Source organism: Chamaea fasciata, unplaced genomic scaffold, assembly GCF_029207755.1.
Source record: "Chamaea fasciata isolate MVZ Bird 193981 ecotype frontalis unplaced genomic scaffold, bChaFas1.0.hap1 SCAF_16, whole genome shotgun sequence".
Taxonomy (NCBI): domain Eukaryota; kingdom Metazoa; phylum Chordata; class Aves; order Passeriformes; family Sylviidae; genus Chamaea; species Chamaea fasciata.
Window position 1 is genome coordinate 15,978,551 of NW_027094101.1, and position 26,974 is coordinate 16,005,524.

At 45.3% G+C, this 26,974-nt stretch overlaps 1 protein-coding gene across 4 annotated transcripts in view; it reads left to right on the plus strand.

The window, feature by feature from the left end:
• The first annotated feature begins 12,741 nt into the window (after window positions 1–12,741).
• The window catches only part of TBC1D24 (TBC1 domain family member 24), a 31,098-nt gene continuing 16,865 nt past the window's right edge, over window positions 12,742–26,974 (plus strand). Inside the window, exons 1-2 of one of the 4 annotated variants that reach the window (XM_066197961.1) lie at window positions 12,742–12,779; window positions 25,488–26,522. In XM_066197961.1, coding sequence (XP_066054058.1) covers window positions 25,564–26,522 — 959 coding nt within the window. In that variant the 5' untranslated portion in view covers window positions 12,742–12,779; window positions 25,488–25,563. Of the gene's footprint in view, window positions 12,780–15,953; window positions 16,620–23,453; window positions 26,523–26,974 lie in introns of those variants that run through there. The other 3 variants (XM_066197962.1, XM_066197963.1, XM_066197965.1) reach the window with 3 other exon arrangements.

Consider the following 26,974-nt stretch of genomic DNA (forward strand, 5'->3'; position numbering starts at 1 on the left):
TGAAAGTTCAGGCAATGCTTCAATGCCCACTGCAGCTAGTCTGTCCCTGTGTACACTTTTGGATTCCCCACCAAACATTACTCTTACATCAAGGAAGCTGGTCCTTGTACAAGATGCTGCTATTTCAGCAAATCCAGGGCAAAAAGGAAAGTTTCAGTCCAGTCTATCCAAGAGGAATCAAAAGTGAAATTTCACTCTTCCCAAAACATCTAAGCTGTGCATACAGTAAAGGACCATTTTAAGAGCAACAATGCCCCCTGCCTGTCTCCACTCCTGCTCTCTCTTCCCATTCCCTTGAATTTTCCACCTACAAATCAGCTGATTTAGACCTGCCCCTTCTGTCATAACACAGCTGCAGCAGTGGTAAAACTCCAGGTTTGGGGGAAATGGATCTTTCTGGACTGAATTTTGTTTCAACATAGTATAGAGTACGCGTGGCTTCACTGAAGTCTCTGCTCTTCAGCCTGAACCATTGCTTGGTCAAGGATGACACATCCTCAGGAGCACGCAGAAACTCAGCTCCTTTTATTTTCAGCTTCGTATTCCACACTACTAACTTCACCCTGCCCTCTCCTTTCAACTCCATCACCTTTTCCAAATTCCCACTGTGCCAGAGAGAAGATACTGTCAAGATCTCACCACTGACCTCACTAGAGTGCTCCATATCATCTTGCTCTCTGAGGGTGGAGCCATGTCTGGACTCTCTGTTTTCTCCAAGTAAACAAAAGTAAAGATGGAGGAGAGGCAGGCCCTGGTCCCCAAGGAGGCCTCCTGGGCTGGAAAGGGTTTATGAGTGAGGGGATACAATCTGAGCCGTGACCTGGGTTCCCACAGAGAGCTGGCTGGCTGAGTACCCTCAGAAGAGGACTAGAAGAGCCTGAACCTGGAGCAGATCATTGAGACTCCGTGGAGCAGAGCAGGAGAGTTGCGAAAACTCTGGACAGACATGGGGCTGTGGTAGGATCACAGACATCCTTGACGCAGAGGAAACCAAGCACTGGGAACCTGGAACAAAGGACTGAGAAGCACAGCAAGGGAAGAGTTTGGGGTGATGAGTCAGAGGCTGAGCGCAAACACAGGAACCGGCTATCATGCGGTAACCGGTTACTGCGTGTCAGCGTTACAATCCATGTGCATTTGCTTAGTCCGTGCAATTAAGGTCACTTCAGCCAGCTTAGTGCAGTTCTGTCACATTGACTAAGTTGAACTGACTTGCATGTGCCATGGATTAGGCATGTGCACATACAGCTGCCCCCCACTGCCAGTTGTGGTACAGCTGTGTATTCCTCTGTGACAACTTGTCCACTCTGTCCACACCTCTAGCTTCAGAACAGCTCCATTGGTGGAACAGAGGAAGCTTAAGAAAAAGCACCTGGAATATGGTAAGATAAGAAAGGTAAGAAGGTCACACAAACAAGGTGGCAAGTGGGGTTATGCTGAAGCACGGTGAGGACACATCCCGTGCCATTTCAGCCTTCCATCTTGGGTATGCCTTCTCCAGGACCACAGCCTCCCATGTTCTTCTCCTAGGCTGGTGCCTACTGGGCTTGGATGGCTGCTTGACAGAGCAGCCTCGTTAGGAGGTTTCGCAATCAGCTCCCTGTGACTGTATTAAGCAGCCTGCATCATCTGTTTTGACTTTGCTGGGTTTGTCTGTGTTCAATATATTTCTCGCAAGGGTCCCAGTTCAGCCCTCATTGACGTCAATGGGAGTCAGTCCATTCCCTTCAGTGAGAGTGAGATCTGTCCCTTGGTGCTTGTATCTCAGCTGCTCCATTTCAGTGCCCAGCTCCACATACCCTCCTACCTTTCCCATCCCTTCCACATGGTTGGCGGCTCTACCCTCTCCCTTCTGGCTGAACAGCAAGCACCTTCAGGATTGTATTTCCTCAGCTGGACCCTCAGCAATGTTTCCATTTCCTAATCCTTGACAAAGCAGGTTTTGTTGGTTGGCCTCTCCACCTGGCGATGTCCTCCTTCCACAGTACAATCATCCAGCTGGACAGTAAGGAAGGCTTTCCCTTCAGTTAGGTTTATTTCTGCATTAGCTCGAGGGTAAGTTCCAATCCTAACTTAGATCTCTGTGTGGGTGATTATCAAAGAGGAAAGCTGAACAGTCACAGGAGCCTGAGAATCTGGTTTCAACACCACACTCTGTTAAGGATTCCCACTGAAATTTTGGATAAGTCATTTAAATTCTTCACTCCCTTCTGTAAAACTGGGAATCATTCTCCCCCCTCTGCAGTGTTTTCTGATGCTGAGATGTCCTCACAGTACTTTTGAGATCACTACTAAAGCTCATGCAGAGAACTTTACATCCCCAAGCTTTTCTGACTTAGCACCATCTAAGACACTTCAAAAATGGACAAACAAAGATACAAAATATTTGCTGATCACCCACTAGATAAACCTTTCACCACATCCATAGACTGTCAGAGAAGAGGCAAGACAACACATGCCATTCTTGCATTGTTTCAGCACTCACTCCAGTGATGCTGTGGAGAAGATCCTGTACTCGACAGCTCCATGGCGTGACCCGCTCCAGCCTTGCTTACGTTTGCATGTTCATCCTGCAGCCAAACTGTCTGTCTGATTTATGTTATCCCAAGGAAGATCTTGAGTTAATGGCAATAAATTTCTTTAGAGAAGACCCATCTCATGGCAAAGGGAAAAAGACAAGGAAAGAGGGAACCACGGGAATTCTTCTCCTTTCACATCCCAGCTGGGCTTGGCTGGAGCTGGCTCCAATTATGCCAATGGAGCCCAGCACAGCATGCACTTCTGAGGCTGCCACAATGACTCCCAGTACCAGAGATGTGCTCTCAGGCAAAGTGGGAAGCAGATGGGCCAAACACAGCACCCCCAGCTTGTGTGGCAGGCACGGTTTGAGAGAAGGGGATTGTTTTTATCAATCAAGAGATTCTGCTGGAAGGGGGAGGCTTTCCTGTGGGCTTCAACAGTAAGGAGGGAATGGCAAAGCACTCACAGAGCAGTCAGTGATGGTTCCAGGGAAATGCTTTTAAAATGTGGTCTGTCACATTGATATGCAATCCCAGAGAATTCAGCCTCAGGAGCAACCCTATATCCCACCAGATATAGAGATGAGAAGGAGTAAAGACAACTCTTCAAGGCTGATGGTGTCCAGGGTACTCCTGAAGATCATCTCCCTGAGGATCTGCTGAGGCCTGTCAACTCTGTCACAGGGTAAGCTACTCAGACTGAGGTGGTCACTCCCAGCTCCCATCTCACAGGCAAATTCTGGGAAATGATCTGCCAAAGACAAGGCCATCTAGCTCTGCATTCCCTCAGAACTTCACCTGCACAGCACCAGTACCAGAAAACAGGCAGGGAATGGGGACATGCAGTGACATTGCTGTCAGAGTAAGAAGGAACCAGGGGTGTGAGGAAGGTGAAGGAGAAGGGATGGAAAAGGTGAACATGAGCTGACAGAGCCTCACTCAGGTGGGAGCTGAGCAGAAACGGCAGTGAATCCACTATTTACGAGGAGTCAAGTGCTACAGAGCACATCTGGGCCTGGACTACCTTCACCAACACCACAGCCTGCCAAGCTCCTAATAAAACCCAACACAGGTTGACTTGGGTTCTCATGCTGCTCCAGAGCAGCAGCTACCCCCTCCCCACCTGGGGCCCACATGTACTGGGAAGCAAGTGCTTCCCAAGCATCTCACCACATCCAGGATCTCCAGGGCTTCCCCACACATCTACAGCCAGGCAGAGCAGCCCAGGAGTAGTGGGTCTATGCCCTCACTGCTTAACTTGCCCTCTGCAGCTCCACCTTGCCACACAAGCCTCCCCAATACAAGCACGGATGGAGTACACCCGATCTGTTGTTGTTGGTTTTGGCTCAGCAGTAGCAGGCTGCTTCCAGCAAGAGTGGTATGAATAATTGCCCAATTAACTGGAGGAACTTCCAGATGTGTGTTTGCTTTCATACCCATCCAGCCCCCCTCAATCCCACGTGCCTAACACCATGAAGAGTAGTGGGGGTGGGAGAGCTATGGCTCTGCTGACTCGTGCAGCAGTGTGGACAGGGCTTGCCTGCTGCCTGGCTCAGCTCCCCTTTCCATTCCCACCTCCCTCTCGCTCTTTAAATGGGGAAATGATCTTTTTTAATGACCCCAGGGAGAAGAAAATTTGCCCTGCCTGCCAGAGCTTGGTTACACTTGCCAAAAGCCAAGAAAGCAGAGAAGAAAGACGATCCCATGTTATGATTTTTATCAGGTGCATATACAGTAAACTGTCTTAAGACAGGTTGCCATTTTTTGCCATTTCCCCCCACCTTTTTCCATTGAATAATCTCACACCCAGCAGAAGTTTTATTGTCAGCTAAACTTCTTTCACCCTGCAGGACACTGGGAAACCTTTCAAGATTGTGGTTCTTCCCTGTTTTCAGCAGGATCCAGCACCACCCATCTGCTTCTCACCATCTGATAAAGGGGGAATTCTTTCTGGGATCCAGGTAGAAATTTAACCTGGGCATGGGGTGTCTGGAATTCAGTGAACAGACCAAGGCTTAAAGGTGGTTCAGACCTCACAGATGATGTGAGCTCCACCAACCCTCCCTCACACAAAAAGTGAAAGGGAGGATTTCATCTCTGATTTTAGCACCCACTTTGGCACCCAAATATCTAAGCACCAGTGAGAAGATGCAGAAGAATCAGCTCCAGAGAAACCTGCTCCACCCAATACTGTTGAAGACAAAATAAGCTGATTCACTCACAGGAGGCTTCAGTCTCTCCCCAGTGCCCAGGACAGATGGAGATCAGAGGACGAAATAACACCAGATGGCAAACTTCTACATAGCTGCTGTTTGGGGGAAAAAATGCCATCCAAAACACAAATTCTGTCCAACCACAGCAGGAATGAAGCAACTCCGGCTCAAGGCCTTCTCCCAGACCAAACCCTCAGCCTTGATACTCTTTGGACAAGATGTCCAGAAATAACAGCAGCTAGAGATGATGACTCTGGAAGCAGCATTAACTTGGCACTGTGGACTTTGCACATTTCCTTATGTCATTCAGCTCCCGAGGTTTTATCTTGCAAACCTTCAGATAGCAAATAGCAGAGAGCATTCAGGACTCAACCCCAGCCAGAACATCTCCTTTAGCTCCAGCACAGGGATGCACATATGGCATCGTTGAAGCAGAAGGCTGCAGACCTGCTTCTCATGCAGCAGCTGGCAAAGCTTGAACCAGAGAAAGAGGACAAACTGCCACGTGATCCTTCCCCACAGTATACAGAGAGCCTGCCTCACTGCGAGCCAAGCAAATGCTCCTTCTAACTGAGCAGCTTCAAGGAAAGTGTGCTCCTAGAGCTGGGAAATGGTTTGGACGATCCCTGCTCCCATCCTTTGAATCACAACAAGTGAAAAGGGAAGACAGCCAAGCTCCAAATACCTCTGAAAGATGAACGATGGTGTTTTCCTGAGAGGAGCTCAACAGTCAACATTAACTTTTCAGTAATCAGCAAATATCCCAGTGTAAAAAAACTCCTTCCCATGCCAAATTTCCATACCACTCATCTCAAGACTGGGATATAAAGTCCCATTTCTCACAAATCTCTCTTTAATCACTGAAAAAGTCACTGCTGCCAGGACTTTCCTTTGCCCCTTGGATTGCTATTCAAATCTAGCCCCCCTACAGCAATGACAATTCATTTGCCCCCTTCTCTCCACAGCACATTTTCAGGTCAAATCCAGACATGGAGAACTAAATGACCAGGTTGTTTCTTTCAGGCAGAGCATAAACCTAGTTGCTGAAGGGCAGCTGTCCTGCTGTAATGCCTTTCACAGGTCTTGTGCTTGACCGGCTGCACATGGAGCAGCTGATGTAGACCCTCCCATTAGAGAACAGGGACTTGAAGTGAGGGGAGGAAAGAGGAGATGACATTTGTATGAGGAATATGAGGAAGGCGGGTTCTGAGATCCTGCCTGAGGGGTATGATTGTAGAGGACTAAAAGCAATAAATTTCCAAAGGGACAAACTGTGTGTCTCCTAAGGACAGAAAACTTTGCATCTGTTCTGGGCACTGGTGTCTCAACCCACTCTGACATCAGCAGAGCAGGGTGCCGAGACCACTGCCCACAGCACTGCTGTCAGAAGGCAGAGGAAGCCTTTGGACTGTGCTGTATTTTGCAAGGGTGGAACAACTGGCTTCACAGCCGTTGCTCTCCCCACCACCCCACAGGACTCGAAGAGGGCCATAAATGTTTTCAGCATGGCATTTTACCAAGCATATGTCATAAATTACAGTCCCGTGCCAATAATAAGTCAGGTAATAGCGACACTTTTTTGTCCTGCCAACTGCAGAAAAGGTGGTAAAGGGGAGGGAGGAAGGTGGTGGGAGATGCCTATTAGCACCAAACTGGATTTTACATGAGACGGAAAGTGTTTGCTCAGCTGGAAGTGAGAAGGGTCCTTAACCAAAGAGCACACTAATGAAAACAGAGTGTGCAAAGGGGTGAGGGGCACCAGCACAGAGTAGTAATTCATGCTCTGGCACAGGTGTGAAGGCTGCAAGGGCCAGGCCTGGGCCAGAGCACCACCGAGCCTGCTTTTGCTCCAGCTCCATTTCACGCCTTCTGGAAACACTAATTGCAGGTTCTGCTTTGCCTTAGAGAAGAGCACAGGCAGGCCTGAGAGGACCCAGTGCCATGGATTTTAGTGTAAAGCCCCCCTGATAGCTAAGCCTGCCCTGGCCGTTTGGCTGGGACAGATAGGATCCCTCTCCAGGCAGAGGCCATCTCGGCACTATACCCTCTAACCTTTCACCCAGGGATGTGTGGCTTATTCTCAGGTGTCTAAAAAGCAGATCCATGGGATCACACCTTGGTTTTGAACTTCCTTGTCTAGCCACCTTTGTTGTGAAGTCTGCAGGTCCCTCACTGCTCCCACTCAATCACACTATGAGGTAAATATACCAGACACCCTGAAGACCGAGAGCCAGCAGTCCAGACAGACATAATACCATGAGGGACCTCAATTCCTAAAACAGGAGTTCCTGCTTTGCCTGATGAAAGCCAGTGAGCCTCCTGAGAAAAGGCAGTGTTGTGTTTGAACTGGTGTAGTGGAGTAGAGAGGGAAGAAAAGGATCAAACCAACATCAAAGACGGTACGGGACATAAATTAAGCAACATTTAGTTATCTATCTGTGTCTGTAGAATGTGACTGACCAACAGTCCCTGGAGCTTATAGGATACACCTGGACTTGGGATAAACCAAACTCCTAGAGAATCACCTTCCCAGGAAAAGCCCTTGGATTATGAGTTATTCCCTGAGATCCCACAGGTAACCAGGCAGGCACCCCACAGGGGGAGGCAAACTGTCATGTGCAAAATCCTTCTGCAATGAACTCTCCTCCTCCAGAGTCAGGAACTGGTAAGAGAGCTCCCAAGATGCCCAATAGCCAGAGGAATCTCTGTGGACTGGACCCTACCAAGTATGGAACACCACAGCAGGACCTGCAGCCAAAGCTGGATCCTAACAAGCAACATCACTCTGGAATACCTGGTGAGATATGATAGGAATGTACCACACACCACTACAGTCTCCTCATGGAGGAGGGGGATTAAAGTCATCCTGGAGGGAAACTGCTAATTCTCTTCTCAAAAAAACCCTCTCCACACCAAGAGGATCACCGAGTACCAGAAGACAACCTTTCACATTCATGGTACAATGTGACTGCTCACCCCTAAAAGGCAGGAGCTGCCATAGCTGGGGCAAGGGAAGGGACAAAGAAACAGGAAAAGCTGGCTGCAAGTCATCCAACCAAATGGAAAACACAGTGTCCACAAAGTACTTCTTGCAGTCACAGAGAAATGCTTGTCTGCCTTCATGACCACATTCCTTTTGTGTCATTAGAACATCCACCAGCACTGAGTTTTGGGACCATAAGGCTCACCCTCATTGCCAGGAGTATCATCAGCAGCTCATCTAGAAGGGCAGAACCATATCTGACTGCTGCAAGTGGAAGAGGAGTGATCCACACCACTGAAAAAAACTCTCATTAAGGTGCTGGCACATGATAGGAATAAGATTTGCTTAATTATCCCCTAGTAATTCCCAGTTTTATCCACAGGAGGTCAGACTTTGCTGAGGCTTATCAGCTTTCCATGAAAGCAGCCCAGGGCAAATCCCGTTGCTGTGGGACCAGCCAAGCCACTTTTTACTATCCCAGCTTAGGTTATGGCCTAAGACCCTTCTATGCTTCCTAGCATTCTCTGATGACCCTCCTGCTTCTCCTCTGCCCACCTTACCAGTGCAAATCTCCTCTCCAAGGCTGTTGAACACACACGAGAATAAGTCTGATGTGATGGATCATTCCATCCACTTAGACATTCCTCACTTTCTTTTCTTTTCTTGCTTTCATGTAGTTCCCCAATCCAGCTTTCCAGTCCCTCCACTGCCCCGTCAAAAAGCCGCCATTACATCCAGCACCTAGTCCATAACTCCAGCCTACTTTCATAAGAAAATGTGAGATATACAACTGTACATACCAGGGAAATGGTCTGTTCCTGTAGGTTCTGGAAAATGTGTGTTCATGGGGAATAGCATTCCCACACAAAGGAATGGTTCAATATGAGCTCACTTATTCTTTAGAGAACAGAGAGAGAAGCCACCATCAAGGCACAAACCCAAAGGTCAGAAGCCTCACTCAACACTGCACTTGCAGAACTACTTTATTTCATGCTACATGTAAGTCTTTCAAAACTCTGGGAACTAGTTAGATATAGACAAAAATCCTTCTTTCATCCCTAGAAAGCCTCTGTAGACTCCCTGCACTCCATGCCCAGGGGCTCACTGGGTCTTGCTCCTTTTTTGAACCACTGCAGGGTTTAAGAACTTAGAGAGCCTTGGCATTCTTTGGCTCTGTAAAGCCACCAGCAATGAACATCTTCCTCCAGGAAGAGGAGTAGATGTATTCAAACACATTTTCCACCAGCCATCAGCCAGCTACTCAGACAAGGTCTTCACCCTCTCTCTCACAGTCACAGAAAGTCCAACAGCCTGAACACAGGTTGATGGAGATTACTCATATAGCCATGCAGGCTCCAAAGTTTTGCAGCACAGAGCATCCACTCTGCCTGTATCATCTGCCATTTTCACCACCCATACAAGTTCACACACTGCTGTCACCTTTTATCCTGCATTCACACAGACCCCTCTCCTGAAAGATTTCCCCACACTGATCTTATCTCTGTGCTCTTTATCTTACCTCTGTTTCCTTGAACTCTACCCCCCTATAGCACTCAGAGTACTGGAATTAGGTAAAATCAACAGGCACTGCAGAGGCTTTAGTCACCATTATACTCCTAAAATATCTCTCAATAATGCACCACTGAGCATCAGGACAGAAGTTTGGAGTAAGTCTTCAATTATTCCTACTTTCAGAGCACTGAGAACAACTGTCTGTTGTTCAGTATGTTCAGCTCCAATCATGGTTCACATTTCAGCAGAGAAACTCTAGGAGTCTGGTCCCTCTCCCTGTGCCTGCTCTTGCTTTTCCAAAGCCTGTCAGTCCCCAGCGGTTTCATTCCCCCATGTGAACACATTGTCTCTGCCACAGTTCCCTGGGAGGGACATGAGAATACCAGCACTGGTTTACCTCAGAGGGGCACCATGAGCCCAAGTATGCAAAGTACATAGGTCTCATAAATTACAGTGAAAGGATCTCTAAATGCTGAAGACAAATGACAGCTTTTCATCCTCCTACAAAATCTTAGCAAATGCTGCCCACATTTATCTTTGTCCTCACATGTCTCCATCTGCTTTCATCCTCTTTTAAACCTGCTTTCCTTGCTAGCTCTGTTTCATTTAGCACAAGGAACACAATGCTGTATATGTGTGGAGGTGCCCTCTAGGACCCTGCAGAATCAAACACAAGTGAATAAAAAATAATGTATTATAGTTCAAATTTATATCTGAATAAACAAATGATTTCTCATCACAGCTTCTGGAAATGGCTCTCATGCTCCACAACACAAGTTCATTGCTGTCCACAGAAGCATTAGCCAGTCACAAGGAAGCCTTAAAAGAAGCACATTATGAGGACTGATTATTGCTTCCCTCCAGTTCGGAGCTTAGGCCTGCTTTGGAGCAGTGGGACTGCCTGGCTGGCCACCGGCAGAGGCAGGGGCACAGCTCTGCCTGAGACCCCACTGACCATTTGTCACAGCACAGTGGCTGCTGTGTCTGTCTGCAGGACTTAACAGGGGTCTGTAAGAAAGGTGAGGGCAGGCTCTTCAGTAGGGCCTGTAGTGACAGGGAAAGGGAGAATGGTTTTAAACTGAATGAGGGGAGATTTAGATGAGGTATTAGGAAAAGGTTTACTCAATGAGGGTGCTGAGGCCCTGGCACAGGTTGCCCAGATAAGTTGTGGCCACTCCATCCCAGGAAGTGTTCAAGACCAGGTTAGACAGGGCTTGGAGAAGTCTGGTGTAATAGAAGGTGTCCCTGCTCACGGCACGGGGTGGGACTGGATAGGCTTTAAGGTCTCTTTCAACCCAAACCATTCTAGGATTCTATCTTGCCTCTAATCACTGCCCAGTAGCTTTAAGGTAAATACAAAACGCCCACTTAAGACCCTGTTTAAAATGCAGCTGCAAATGGCTCCAAGTCCAGTGCGTATTTTATGTTTCATTATCATGCTTTGTAGTTTCCTTGTGGTCCTTTGTGGTTTCCTTTAGATTGTAAACCTTCCAGGTAAGGGATTTGTTATCTCTTTGGCAAGATCCAGCCGTACCAAGCTGTGTACATGTACAACACCATATAAAAGATTAGTGCTTTATTGGCCACTGAAGCATTGCTAGTTAATAATCTTTAATGTGGCAGTTATTTATCCAGTCGTACACAGAACACTGCTGCCAAGCCAAGTCAAATAAACACTCTGGAAATCCTTCATCTTTAAAATGAACCAATTTCTGTCCCAGCCATTGTAGGCTTTGCGGGGGAAAAAATAAAAAAAAAAATTTTAAAAAAAACCCCAAAAACCAGACACATTGTTACTGAGTACAAAAGTAGTCAGATTTTAAAGCTTTCCTAAAGCAACAATTGTTTCTAGTATTTGAGCTGAGCTTTTCCCAGGGCAGAAGCACAGCCCGAGTTCTCACACAGCACTGCTGTCCGTGGGATGATGACCAAGGCGACAAGCAAGGCCTAAGGCTTAATATCTACAGTCTATGCTGTGTACCCTCTGTGTTATCTCTGTGGATGGAGAGCTGCATGGCTGACATCAGGAAAGGCCCTGAAGCAGCAGGTCCTGTGGAGATGTGATGTTCCTGCTCTGGCTCTGAAGAGTGAAGCAAATGAGAACAAAGTTGTATGACCAGAACTTTGAAGGACACCATTAAAAAAAAAAAAAAAAAACAAAAAACACACACACAAAAAAACCCCAAAACAACAACAACAACAAAAAAAAAAAACCCAACCTTTTTCCTGATTAGGGGTCATATAGATATTAAAATTCACAACCCTGCATATGCTAATTGCCTTAATTAAGTACATTAGTCCCACATATCTTATTGTATTACACTGCTCTCTGCTTAGATCATGCTACATGTGAAGAAGGAGCAGGGGGATAAGGTTGGGCTCTACATAAGGATGGTAAAAATTTCACCTAGTTAGGAGGAAGACCCAAAAGGACCTCAGAGACAGTTCACAGGCTTCTACTCTCCTCTCCCTCTTTCCAAGCATTCATTGTAAGCTTCTACATAAGACGATGATGATTATTATTACCTGGGCTAACACTACTATTGTTACTGTTAGAACTCTATCACAGCTAGTGCATCCATCTTGGGCAATTCCAAATCTGTATTTCATAGAACCTCAGAATCTCAGAATGGTTTGGGTTGGAAGGGACTTTAGAGCTCATCCAGGTCCACCCCCTGCCATGGGCAGGGACACCTTCCACTATCCCAGGTTACTCCAAGTCCAACCTGGCCTTGAACACTTCCAGGCACCCGGCAGCCAGAACTTCTCTGGGAAATCTGTGCCAGGGCCTCACCATCCTCTGACTAAATAATTTCTTCTGAAAATATAATCAAAACATACTACCTTACAGTTATTCCCCCTTTCCATTCCCCCTTGCATTTCTGCTGCTTCAATAAACCACACTCTTCATGAATTTGTGACAGTAAAAGTTCCCTGTTTGAGAACCCGTGCTCATGGAAGTTCCTATTTAATACAACCACTTATAGTGCCAAACTGGTTATAATCAGAGATTATACCCAGCTACACTCACCCTCTCTGATCCGTAACGACCAGCTGGCTCACAAGGGGTTTCTTTTCACCAAATTTCTATACTCTTATGACAATATTCCCCCAACCACCTCGTCTGCCCCACATTGCCCCTCACTGTCACCCACCACCCCTCCCAGTCCCGATCACCCCTCTCAGCCTTCATCACCCCTCACACTCTCTCAATTTTGGCCTGCACCCCCCTCACAGTCCTTCATTGTCACCCCTCCCAGCCTCCCGTTCCTCCAAAGCTCCCACCAGCCCTCACAGCCACCCTCGCCAAGCTTCCATCAGCTCTCTCAGCCCCTCACAACCCCTCCATCGCCCCTTACAGCCCCCCGGAGCCCCCGCCACCCTCCGCACAGCCCCGCTCGGCCCCACAGCCGCGGGCGCTCCGCGCGTGCCCGCCCGGCCCGGCGGCACCGCGTGCGCGCGCCCGTCCCGCCGCTGCCGCGCCCTCTGCGCAGGCGCGGGGCCGCTCGCGCCCCCGGTCCCGCCGGACGCGGCCCGGAGCGGCGGAGAGCGGTGAGGCGAGGGGAGTAGCGAGGGCGAGCTCGAGGAGCCCACCGAGGGGGATGGAATTCGGTGTTGGGCGGCGGCATCGCGGCGGCATCCTCCAGCGAGCAGTTGGGAGGGACCCGGCTCCGAGACCGGCCTTCGTCGGGCCCCCGTGGCCGGGCCGCGGGTCTCTGGCCGTGTTCGTGCGAGACCGGGCGGCAGCTGCGGGGGAGGCTCGGGCGCGGCCCCAGCCGCTCTCTCTGTCCGTGGGCTCCAGATCGCGGAGCGGAACCGCCGGGGGTGTCGGTGTCCGGAGAGCGGGCGCTGGTGCCTGGGGCGAGCCGGCCGTGGGGGCTCTGGGCTGCGCCTGGGGGCTGGCTCGGTGTGTGGAGAGGTTGGAAGGTGTTTAAATGGCTTGTGCGAACCTCAGGTGCCGGTCAGTGCCTCAGAGGATCCCCTGACCGCTGGTGACGCTCTCCCAACACGCAGTTTACACCTATTCTGCCAGCCCACCCCCGCAGCGGGGCAGTGGATCCTCACAGGGAGAGCTCTCTAAACCCAGCAGCGCTTGTGTTCTGCAGCTTCTGGCCTTCAATATTTCTGAAATTTCTATAACGAAAGTAGAATTTTGTTGTGAGTTTGTTTTCATGTTTGTCTTTCTGGCCCTTCCTTCAGTGAAAATTGCTGCTGAAGCATTGGGGCTGGTACACTGTTAGCCACCAAAGAGCAAGTTTAGAGTGCTGGCTAGAACCTGCCAAAATGCTTCCCGGCCTCTCTGCGTCTGTGATCAATAGCCGGGTGGATGCAGCATGCTCCCCTGATTCCGGTCCCAGGGCAGCAGGAGGGATGACACTTGGGTATTTGAGATGAGAGAGAAGTGGGACTTTCTCCTTTGAACTGTATTGTCTCAATCCTTGTGTTTTTATGTCCAATTCCTACAAGAAGCTGGAGCATCTGAAAGCTTCTCTGGCTTAGTGGAAATCCCAGTAGGATTTTCAGAGCATCCAAGAGTACCCAGAGCACAGAAATAACATGGATCATATCTAGGGCACTGTATTACCAGAACAGGGAATTCTCTGTTGTTGGAATTTCCTTCTTTCTGTAATCACTAGCTGTTAGACTTGCAAAATATTTCTCCAAGACAGTTACTCAAGAACAGCAATGATAATTCGAGTCCAAGGATTCCAGCAGCATTTCATGCTAACTCTTTGTTCCTTCTGAGCAATACATGATACTTGTATCCTTTGTAATTTTCAAAACAGCTGTGGATAGTATTGCACAATAATTAGCTGTTGGGAATCCTTTTACTGAATGTCTTTTCTGTCATTAATATTTGAAAGTTAGCAGGTGTTCTTGCAGCCAGAAATTTTAACTCAAAGGAAAATAGCTTTCACCCTGGTTTTTGGCTTTTTTGTTTGGTTGAGTTTTTTTTTGGGGGGGGATGTTTGTTTTGTGGGCTGTTGTTTTGTTTGGGAGTTTTTGGTGGTAGTGGTGGGCTTTTTGTTGGGTTTTTGTTTTGTTCGTTGTTTCTGGGGCGTTTGTTTGTTTGGGGTTTTTTGGGGTTTTTGCTGTTAATGATTAAGTCCTGTCAGGTGAATGTTTCTAGGTGGCTGTTTGTGGATCGTCACATATTCGAGTACCTCTGCTCTTCCCAGCTCACTCCTTTTGTTGCAACCTCTGTTTTCTTCCTTTGGTTGTATTTGTTTATTTGTTCTGTTAATCTGAAATCTTTAAGGGCCTCCATCCTCTGAACCCCCTGTTATTTGGACTATAAAGAAAAAATGGGAAAAGAAGCTCTCCCTGTACTAAGATAACTGTCTGTATATTTAAGGCAAGCAAAGCAAATCAGTCCACACTGCATGGGTGTCTCACTATCTCCAATATCAAGGTTATTGCAATGTGATAATGCATTGTTTAGGCAATATTGATGTCTTGTCTTGTATGCATTTTCTGGCATTTGTTTAGGTCCTAAGTGCATTTGCTTTAGTGCTGAAGCCACATACAGTCAGTGACAAACATGTTATTGGTAACATACCATGAGTTATGTTCTTCTGGCTCTGTAGAATTCCTCCTGCCTTCCCTGTTAGGTTGGAGAGACAGCTGGAACTGCTGCTGTTGGGCTGTGTGGCTGCATGCTCAGGCACAGATAAGTGTGTGTTACTACTCAAAATTGATAAACTGTGTTAATGGTCTGAAAGAAAAATAGCTCCTTATATTCTGTCTGTACAGTCTTGAATTGGGACTGAAGAACTACAATTTTTCTCAAATTCATTTGGAGATACCTTTATTTTCAGGTTTCTTTGCAATAGTTTGACACAATTGCATGGGGTGTGTTGGCAGGTGCAGTGGGTTTTGTTGCAGAAATGGTATTCTTGAGCTATTGCCTGCTTTGGTACTTGACCAGACAGTCACCTGACACAAAAATAAATCTCATTGCACTATAATTAATGATTGACTGGCTTGGAGTCCAGAAGTGTTGGTGGGAATATGTGATGGTGAGGTCCAGTTCTGGGCTCAAATGTTTTAAAATTTCTGATGTTAAGATATGGTAGTGCACATATCTGTGGTGTTCACACTCTTAAGCTTGAACATAAACATCATTTGTTCTCCTCCTGCTTAAACTTCTGCAATTAGAGAACAATTGCCTGAACTTTCAGACATGTTGCAAAAGACCATGAGCAGTTGATTCCCACTGTCTTGAGAAAGAGACTCAGGAGAAATCTAGGAGACTGCCAATGTCTGTGTTAAAGAGTGTGCTGAACTGTGCTTGGGGTGTAGACAGCTACATCAGCGGAGTGGTTTGGGTTGGAAGGGCCCTTAAGGCTCATTTCATTCCACCCCCTGCCATGGGCAGGGACACCTTCCACTCTCCCGAGTTGCTCCAAGCCCCATCCAGCCTGGCCTTGGACACTTCCAGGTACCCAAGGGTAGCCACAGGTTCTCTGGGTAACCTGTGCCAGGATGTCACCACACTCATAGGAAAGAATTTCTTCCCAATATCTAATCTAAACTTACTGTCTGTGTAAAGCCCTTTCTCCCTCTCCTGATTATGTTGTCAAATAAGTGTAACTTTGGTGTAGCTGCCAAAATCCAAAACTTCATTATTTTATGTTTTTATGGGGAAACAACTTAAAGGAGAAATCATTTATACACAAGTACAAGTGTAGTGACTGTATTTCAGAAAACTTGTACTGTGTTATTGCCAAATCTGCTATGCTGTCAACTTTTTGAAAAGAAAAATAATGTTCAGATTAATTTTAATTTTTCTACCTAAAAGGACAAAGGCCAGATACCAACTCTCAGCAAATCAGCTCTTCTAACCCCATGGTTCACTGCATATCTTCAGAGTATTGTTGGGTTTGTTTCAGAACTGGGGATCCAAATATGGCAGAGTTGGGATTGCAAAATCATGGACCTGTGCAGAAAATACCTGTTAGTCCCCAGAAGAGAGACACTTTCCAGAGATTGCCTATTTAATGCAGACTTTGTACATCCTGTATAGAATAGGGTGAGCTAAAAGTATTTGTGACACAGCTGCAATCCTGCTTGTGATTTTAGAGACTGAAATGAGTTGTTTAGGCTTCAGGCACTTTTATAATGTGGTTAATTAGCTTTTCTTTTTAGTGAGGATATTTGTCACCTTGTTTTCTATAGCACAATTTCAGGTATGAAGGTTGGAACCTGTGCATGCAGATACCTTTTTTTTTTAAAGGTGTGAAGGTCAGTGGTGCACCTGATGCAGATCAGTGTTGCCCAGTGCACTGTTTAAAAAGCAGTCTGATTTTTACAGATTATTTTTCCCCTCACAAACAGGCCCAACAGAAGGGAGTAAGTTATAAGAAGATCTTTACAATGACAAGTTCTAAGGTAAGGTTTAATAAAAGCACTTCTGTCTGAGTGGTGGAGGAGTTTTGGGGTTCTTTTTGTTAAATATTTTTGTTTTGTAATATCTTCATTCTGTAAACAAAATATTTGTTTTCTAATCTGGGCCCCTATGGAGACAGGAATCCTGCACCTGGTTTCCATTTCAATATGCCTGTATCCTCCAGGTGAGAGACTTGGAATCCATTGGCCAGTGCAGTGGCATTGGAGAGAGGAGTAGGTGTGCCAGGTGTGTTAAATCCCTTCAAGTTTGCTCAGAACAAGCACATGGGTACAGAGCACCCTCAACAGCAAAGCTTCCTGTAAATCCTGTGCCGTGGACCCTGAACACTATGACAGAGCCAGTCTCCCAAAGTTCTCTCCCCAGTAAGACTAGAAGATTAGCAACATACACTAATAGTAAGATTATAAACTTGGCAACTCGTCTATTGTTATAAATGGCCTTTGATTTTGAAATTACAAACAAAATAATGCAGGGCTAGTTTGGGATTCCACACCCATCAGTTTTTCATTACAAGGTGCTGTTTCTGTACCTTTGTGCTGCACAGGAGTGTTTGTTGCTACTCTTTTAATAGAGCATAAGTTTAGAAAGAGGACAGAAGTAAGTACCAAAATAAAGCAATGTGTTGTTCCAGTTTCCTGAAATGGACCTGTTGGCTGAGCTTAGGTTCTCCTTTGCTTGTAAAGTGTAGTTGGTGTCTGAGTATCTCCCCTGTGTAGGGTAATCTGCACTTCATTTCAGGAAAGGGTAATCCATCACAGGGTATACCAGATTATTGAAACTTTTCTCCTGAGCAATGTCAGAAGAAAGGAACAAAATCTGTAGGGTTTTGCAGAGCTGGAAGAAAATAAAATTCTGAGTGAAATGACAGCTTTCATTTTTATATGCTCATCTTACTGTAAATTGACTTTTGCTTTCCAAGAGAAAATTGTTATGCCCTTATACTTAGTATAGACAATAATGAAATACTCTGAGATAGTAAGATTTCCCTAGTCTGTTTTTAGCTGCTTGCTGAAATTATGGGAGCCCAGATCTCCCCTGGAATAAATGAGTTGTAGGGATAACTGCTGGCAGGAGTGAAGTGTACATCTCTGTTTGCTTACTGCAGAGACAAGGAGTGTGTGCAATGATTTCCATAGGCTCAGCAAAGATTAAGGGTTTGTGTGCTCCATTACCACCAGGGTTACTGCTGCATCCACCCATTTCCCAAATTAGGTTCTCCTTAAGCTCTCCAGCACTGCCTGTTAAGGCTTTGTATGTTCATGCTCATTTAAGGCAGAGTGGGTCTTAAATCACTATAAACATGTATTATCAGTTAATTTTACAGAAGAATTAAACTGGCATAATTATCCACACTGATACTTGAATTGTGTTGACTAAATTGTCTTTCTATTTTATTTTAAAGATGATGTGGGAAATTGGGACATTGGCTGGTTTCTTTAACAGACTTTAAATGACACCATTCATATTTTGAACCTTTCCCAAGAGAGAATGTCCAGCAGTCATCTGTGTGGATGTATTTTTGATAAATATGAACATTGTGGGGAAAATTATTCTAAGCATTAGTTTTTAAAAATTGGGTATGTATTTGTTATTATTGTATATATACAATATATTGCCATGGACTGGGAAAAGCTTCTTGGCAAACGTCTTTCCTAGTAATGCCCTTTCCTGGTATCTCAGATTGTGTCTTCTGCTTGTAAAAATCTTTCTGCATTTCCATTCGTGCTGTCAGCTGGTGTTCTGGACCCGAAGAAACTCTAAATGTAAAAGAAATAGCACATGGTTGCATGTACCTGTAAAGTACATGTTCCTGCACCTTCTGGCTTAGAAAAGAGGAATATGAATAAATCATTGTTTGTCAGAAACCAATGCAGATATGGTGTCTGTCTAAGAGGAGAACATACAATCAACAGATATTTAAATATGTTTTCTGCCAGTAAATGTAGTGGAAGAGGTTCTCATGGTGATAGATGTCAAACTGACAGCATCCAGTGCAACAGAGAGGGAAAAGGGATTGGATTATTGTGTGTGGATTTGATCCCATGTCAAGTTTTGCACTGACAGTCAACACTGTCTTTGTTTCTATGTGGTTGACTGTGTTTTCAAACGGAGAAAGATATAAACTGAGGTGTTATGGGAAAGTTAAAATAATAAGACCAAAGATGGTATGTTCAGAGTCAGAGTTTGCAATTGAAGGGAGACGTGTTTGTAGTTATTTCTGATTTTGCAACAAAGGGAAGACAAATAATTAGCACAACATGAAGGATCTTTTTAGCCTTATGGTTTGGAAGGACCAGGTGGAAAACTCATACAATGTAGTCAGAAAATTGTACTGATTTTTTGCAGTACTTTGATAGATATCTTTTTTTTAATGGATCATTTTTAATGCATCAGGTAAGATAGTTATGCAGGTTAAGTGCAGTTTTCTTTTGGTCTGTAGGGAAAAAAGGTAGGAATTACCCTCTCTCTAATTTTACTGTTTGTTCCTTGAGTGTTTTTATGATGTACGCAGGAGGGAAAGCTACTGACCTACGGCTTCGATAACATTTGCCTCCAGTATCCTCTTTCGATGCTCTGCTCTTCAGCCTTCTTGAACCTTTGTGGAGCCATTAACCATTTCTTTCCTCTTACATTTTTTCAACAAAAATGTGTTCTGTTTTTCCCCCAACTTTTATCTTGTTTGGTTCTGTGTGTTTACCTTATGCCTTTTTGGTATCTTACCGCTCACAGCATCCACAGGGAGTGGACATCAGAAGTGCTTGTGTGATCCCATCCCAAAGATGGGAAGGAAGGGATGCTTTGTATTGAAGTGTGTGCAGCTATGAGATGTATTTAAATTAATATTAGGAAGAAATTCTTTACTCGGAGAGTGGTGAGGCCCTCGCACAGGGTGCCCAGTGAGGTCTGTGGCTGCCCCGTCCCTGGAAGTGACCAAGGCTGGGTTGGACAGGGCTTGGAGCACCCTGGGATAGTGAAAGGTGTTCTTGCCCATGGCAGGGGGGCTGGCATGAGATGAGCTTTAAGGTCTCTTCTAACCCAAACCATTCCATAATTCTATGGCGTATGTATTCTCCTAAATATAAACTACTATCACTTACTGACCCAGCAGTGAAGAACTGCTGTGTCTGAACTTCAGACACAATTAAGTGCACAACAAATTAATTACACATAAAGACTGTTTAAGAAGGCTTTAGTATGTTCCTAAGAAAGAAAACATGGGATTCCAGGACAAACTCTCTGTTACTGTGCTTCATATGCAGTGGTGATATCCCAAGAGAAATCATCTAAATGCCTAAAGTATTTGCCATTTAGAGTGCTCTGATATCAGGGCTTTATCAGTTACTTGGGAAGGTTTTTAGACTTTGTCCTAAATGCATATCAAAAACCCAGCAGGAAGCATCTAATAATCTGCTATCACACTATTGCTAAACTTTTAATAGAACATTGTCAGGAATTTTATCGTGGTGCTCAGCTTGTGCATACAGGGTGCCCAGGGCACATCGCAGAGATCGAACTGTATTTAACCACATTAAAGCAATCCATCGAGTTCTATAACTCTGCTGGAAGGGATCATCACTGCACAATGCAGCCACGTGCTCCCAAACACTCTCTGCATGAGATGAGCTGGTTGCTTTCTGATGCTTAATGGAGTGTTTAATTCAAGCTCTGAAGCACATCTGCTCCAGGGAGGGGTGAGAACATCACCGAGGCTGTACAAGTGACGAACTGTGCTTCTGATCAGGAGGTGTTTGGGTGCAGGGGGAACAGTGATGTCCAGTCTTGTTCCCAGATCCATGTGGCAGAGATATCAAGTTTGTGCTGCTGTAAGTCTGGGCTTGGGAAAGCTGCAGGATGCACTAAAATACTGGGGGAGGAGAGGGAGGCTGCCTGCCAGTTGTCTTCTGTTCTGCAGTTATTGCTATCTTACTGTGTTGCTTTGTGCTTCTGTCAGACTTCCCTTTAGGAAGCAAACATCTCAGAGGTGATTGAGTATTCCTCAAGGGTGGGATTCATCTCCTCAGACTTTTGGGGTTAATTTCCTCTTATAGGGAAAAGGATTACTAGTAAGCAGTCTTGAGGAAGCAGTTCTCGTTATCTCTTCATGTGCCTTCTGCATGGATTAGTTTCACAAGGTTATGAAAAAGTGTAAATTTGCGTCTTTTCCATGCCTACAACACTGGTCAGAAATATAAACACCAAATGATATGGTGCAGGTCTGGAGGATTACATTACCCTTGATTTGCAGGGCAGCAAAAGAGAATATTAGCTTTCCATTAGAACCTTATAAAAATGCCTGCCAAAATATTGGGTGTCAGCCTCTAACTGTATCTGTACATAGCAAAGAGCTGAATCCAAGGTGGTGTAACTGCCCATGCACAAGATGAAAAATGTAATTTTCAGACTTTGGTAGTTCCTGTTATACAGCAACTACACTAGATTTAAATGAAGTGTCTTAATCTTCTAAACTGTACGCAGACTTTCACAACACGAAGTTCCAAGAATACCTAAACGGAATGGTGAACCAGGATCTCTTGATTAACTATAGCTTGGATTTTTTAGGACACTCTCTTATGTTTATTAAAAGCAATATCAAATAATGTAATCTCAGGCTTTGACCAAAGTCGGAATTTATTTTTAAGAAGTTTAGACTGTGAATATTTCACTACTATAGAGTATTTCATGTACTCTCAATTTGAAAGAAATTATTGCCCTCTGAGTTAGTTGTAGTTCAGATATTTCAGTTTGCTAGTTCCTGCATTTTGGAAAGAAAAAAACAAACAAACCCCTTTAATAATAAAATAATTATTCTAAATAGTAAAATTATTGAAGTTGCCCTCAGCCATGTTATCTTTAGTAAAATTGCAACCTTATATTCCCCATACTGGAAGTAAGTAATAATTCAAATCTTTTTTCTGATGTGTTCATGTGTTCTGACACTTTCACAGAATTTTTCTTCATAGACAGTTATGGGAATTTGCCTGTCACGCTTGGCTTCACTGTTGTGTATTTTATACAGATTCAGACAGTTTTCAGCAGTCTTCTGAAGGCAGTCCAAAAGACAATGGGAAGAGCTAAGGGAATGAAATGGAAAATGTGGCTAGACTAGCGAGCTAAATGTTTCCTGAAAATTCAGTCACTGACTTAAAATCATGCAGATTACTATGGTCTTTGCTTGGGTTTGAACTGTAGTGATTGCTTGCCTGCTTCAGACTTTGAACTTAACCTTGAAAAAGCTCTTGCCTGTGCTGCATCCATAGTTGGCAGATCCTCAGTATGCATTTTTCTACTTCTCACTTATGTACTTGCCTTTTTTAATATATTGCACTTACCTGAAGAGCTCTGTTAGAAAAACTAATAAATCTAACAATCTACAGTTGTGGGGCAGGTACTAAGAAGAAAGCTCTTTCTCCTGTTTCTGTTCTTCTGTTAACTCCTGCTTTTTTTAAAAGTCAGTCTGGTTAGAAAGAATCAGGACTGCTTACCCTTAGTACAGAACTTTAAAGCTTTGTGGCTTCTCAGAGAAGCTGTGTCTGCCCCATTCCTGGAAGTGTCCAAGGCCAGGTTGGACAGGGCTTGGAACAACGTGGGATAGCGGAAGTTGTCCCTGCCTATCTATATATATAAACATTTCATTCTGAAATGTTTTTTCTCTTCTGCCTGTGTTACCCCTCCTTTGTATGGAGGGGTGAGCAAGGTAGTTGAGGTGAATGTGGGACTTTGTGACACAACTGCAGTCCCACACAGCCACCCTCTAGTTTTATTACCTGACTGAAACTCCAGCCTCCCTCCAAATACAAGTCTGTACTGCCTGTTTGCTTCCTTGTGGTGGGAGGGATGAGCAGGAGGAAGCCCTGTCTCACTGGCTCTTGGCTGCTGGGGGCCAGACATCATCTGTCTCCTCTTCCCAGCAGCCCAGAGTTAAACATTGCTCTTTACATGGTTACCAGAAGACAGAGAACTTGCCTCACAGGAGAGGGGGAAAACAATTCAAGAAAGAGCTGAGGAGGAGTTAAAGCCTGGCAGGAATTTTCCTGAGATTTCTTGGGCTCTTCTCCTTTGGCAAGTCAATTCTCCCTGTTTGAGGCCTGCTGGCTTACAGTAGCTGCTGGCAAGGTCTCAGGAGCTATACACCATTACGCTGAAGCACACAAGTTCTGTTGGTTTTGCAAGCACAGTTAATAGCTGGTCATGCTCTGGCTGCCCTGATGATGCCCGGTTGCTTTGCTGTCACTTTTTATTGCAGCATCTAGACCTGTGAAAAGCATAAGGAGCCAGACCTACTTGCAGACACCACAGATTTATTCCAGCCAAAATATGTACAAAATTGTGAGCTCAAAACTTCTGGCAGTCTGGCTGCCATCCTCTAGCCATGGATTTCAGTGAGCTTCAAGAGCACATATTCATCAAATTCATTCGTTTCTGGAATGGGCAGTAATTGCTAGAGTGAAAAATGTGTGTTTGATGCAACTTCTAAGTATGCCTGTGTATCTTAGAAAATAAGACAGGAGAAGAAATTTTACAGGAAAAAAATAAAAGACACCCAAGATGAATCTGGGTGCCTTAGAAGTTGTCTTATATGATGAACATTTTATTTAACCCTCCCTAATATGAATCTAAGCAGCTCCCAAGGGATGATGGCAGAAGGTGGAAGCATGCTGGAGACTCCAGCAAGCAAAGGGCAGTGATAGTTTCTATGCTGAAGTGTCCAGGAGCAGAATGGTTCATCTCCCTGTGCTTTCACCGCTGCAATGTAGGATTAAATTTCTCTTCTACAAAAGGACCTTATTCTAGGATTTGAATTTAAAATGAGTGTTTCTGTGATTCCCAGGTGGAGAATTACAGAAAAATGTTCACTTCCCTGGACCTGATGTTGGCTCTGCTATGGACTGGTATCCTGCTGTTACTGGATATCCAGGAAACACACTGAGCTGACACTGAGACCCCACAGCTGAACTCCTTAAGATATCTCACTTTCAGAATTGGAGCCAGGGCAATGTGTTGCTTCCTTTAATTACAGTTTTAGAATTAGTTTCAGACATGGAAGAATGCAGTGAAAAGAAATGGTGAGCATTTCTGTATCACTCTTACAGAGTAAGAAAGATGATCCAAAACCAGTCTTCTTTTTATAAAAAGCCCTGAATTGAATATGGTAGAGAAAAGCCATCCAAAAGCCTTCTCTGAAAGGCTCCTGCATACTGCTGCCAAACTTTTAGAAGAGGAGTTAAATTTGGGACTTCGAGCATGTGATTCCAAATTACCCAGGTTAGCATTTACTCAGAATCTAAAACTGTCTGGATTGGCTGCTATGGCTGCTTCAGGCAAAATGTTTGATTTATCTTCCTGCAGTGCAGCTAGGAGGATGAGATCTCATCTTGATGGTATATCTACCTTAATAGTTTCAAATCATTTTAAAGTACCTTATTTATGGAAGACCATGCCAATAAATGTCAAGTTCCATGCATTTTTCAGTCTGTCAGTGCAGGAATGAATAAGGGTTCTTTGGAAGCTTTTTCAGTGAATATTTTCATTGATTTAACCATGCTATATAATGTCTTCATTGGACAGAACACACACACGGGCACATGGGCAGAGGTTCCAGCACTCGGCAGAGCTGCTGCAATAGTGGAGGTTATGGTGCATCCCCTTCTGGCTTTGCACTGACTGATTAAAGCCAGTTTGTATATGGCCTTCAGTGGTCACAGCCACACTTTCCGCTGGGACACAAGTGTGCTCCGAACCTGGAGCCAGCTGGTAGATCAAGTAAACCTGGCACAGGGCACTAGGGGCCAGAACCTGATGTTTCAGCTCCTAGTGCTGTCACAAGGTGTCTGTGGCATCTCCAGTGGGAGAGCTGTTGTGTGCCTGTGTGACAGGGCATGGCAGGCATCCAGAGCAACACTTAGAAAATGTCAATGCTTTAATGAAGATGTTTGAAGCTGACTTGATCCTGTGCTGCAGCCAGGAAGCGGCGTTCTTGTCCTCCACAAGCCTCTCTTCTGGCACTAGCAATGATCTGGCTGACTATACAGCTGCACACAGTCACTGAGGTTGGAAAAGACCTCCAAGATTAAGTCCAGCCTTTGAGCAATCACCACCTTATCAGCTAGACCAGAGCACTAATGTTACATCCAGTCATTTCTTGAACACTTTCAGGGATATTTCTTGAACACTGTTCAGGGACAGTGACTCCACCACCTCCCTGGTCAGCCTGTTCTAATGTTTAACCACCCTTTCCATGAAGAAGGAGGAAGCCAATGGAAAAGAAAAACTGTACCAGATTAACAAGCCAATCTCAGTGACTATGTGGTCACACAAATGCTAGAACCAGGACAAAAAAATGATTCAGAGGACATGGCTGTGGTTTAGTAGGAGCACAGTATCTCTTCTCGCTGGCCACACAGTCTCAGAACAGCATACACTACTCATGAGACTGCATCCTTCTAGTCTAAGTTTCACTTATACTTCCCCAGAGAATTGGAAAGAGAGATTGCAAATTGAACATAATTTGCAATATATTTTTTTGCAGTGAGAGTCTTCTGTTCTCTTAAGTGGGATGTTAACGTAAAGGTCCATGCCTCGGCTTGGACGTTCACTTAGGGAAAATAATTTCCTGGGGAGATGTCCTCAGGATCAGCCTCTTGGCTGGCCTTTGATTAATTACTGCAGTAGGAGTTACTGATAGAATGGAAGAAAAGTTTGGCTTAAAAATAAAAAGGCATCTTTAACTTTCTTTGCTTTAGAGTACAGTTTTGCAGTTGCAGTAACAAGTATGTACATATGTGTGTTCATAAAGAAGATAAGAGATTATCTGTTACTCAAACGTCTGGTTTTTTACTTTCCTTTTGCAGAAAAATCCAAGAGTCTATCAATGACTAACTAAGGTCTCTGTTCCCGTGATTCATGTGATTTGCTTCTCCTGGAGCCATGGATGAATACAGCCGCTTTGTGGATTGGGACAAAATGGATGTGAGTGCCCAGAGCCAGGATACAAAAGAGCTCACCTGCACAGACTTCCATGAGCTCAAGCAGCTGGCCCGGCAGGGCTATTGGGCCAAAAACCACTCTCTGAGAGCCAAAGTGTACCATAAACTCATCAACAATATCCCGTGCCGTACAGTGACCCCGGACGCAAACGTGTACCGGGACATTGTGGTGAAGATCATTGGGAAACGCAGCAGCAGCTCCCTTCCACTGCCAGAGTTCGTGGACAACAGCCTGATCCCCACGTACTGCCTGAACGCGGAGGGTGTCGGGGCCGTCAGGAAGATCATTGTGTGCATCGCCAATCAGTTTCCAGACATCTCGTTTTGCCCAGCGCTGCCCTCGGTGATCGCGCTGCTCCTGCACTATAGCAAGGACGAAGCCGAGTGCTTTGAGCAGGTCTGTCGCATCCTGGCTTGCAACGACCCGTCCAAGCGGCTCATCGACCAGACCTTCCTGGCCTTCGAGTCCTCTTGCATGACCTTTGGGGACCTGGTGAACAAGTACTGCCAGGCAGCCCACAAGCTGATGGTGGCGGTGTCGGAGGATGTGCTGGAAGTGTACTCAGACTGGCAACGGTGGCTGTTCGGAGAGCTGCCCATGGCATACATTGCACGAGTCTTCGACGTCTTCCTGGTGGAAGGGTACAAAGTTCTCTATCGTGTTGCACTGGCTCTTCTGAAATTCTTTCACAAAGTCAGAGCTGGGCAGCCCATGGAGTCGGACAGTGTCCAGCAGGACATTCGAGCCTTCGTGCGGGACATCGCTAAGTCAGTGACTCCTGAGAGGCTCTTGGAAAAAGCCTTTGCTATCCGCCTTTTCTCTCGGAAGGAGATCCAGCTCCTGCAGATGGCCAATGAGAAGGCTTTGCAGCAGAAGGGTATCACAGTCAAACAGAAAAGGTAGGGCTCAGCACAGGTAACCTGAGCAATCTCCTGAATTTTCCCAGTGTGTGAAGCAGTCAGGCAGCCCTGGGTGACTGGTGGGGAAGCTCCACTGGTGCATGCTGGTGTCTGCTGATGCATTTTCTCTGCAGAAAAACTCAGCAGCTCCAAAATCAAGCATTGCTGTGATTTTAATGGGAAGTGTAACTGAAGTGTTATGGTACAAGAAGAACAGAAGTTTCTTGTAGCTTGCTCAGTTATGAATTTATACAAGTATATATTAATTACAAGTGTTATATCTCAAAAGTTTCCTAAGCATTTTTTAACTAAAAGGCATTTTAATAAAACACTGATAAATAACTTGGAAGAAATATACCCAAAGAAATGTGAAAATTGATTCTTAAATATTATATTATTAGTATAAAATGTCAATGTGATGCTGCCTAGTACTGTGAATCCAGCAGTTTCTT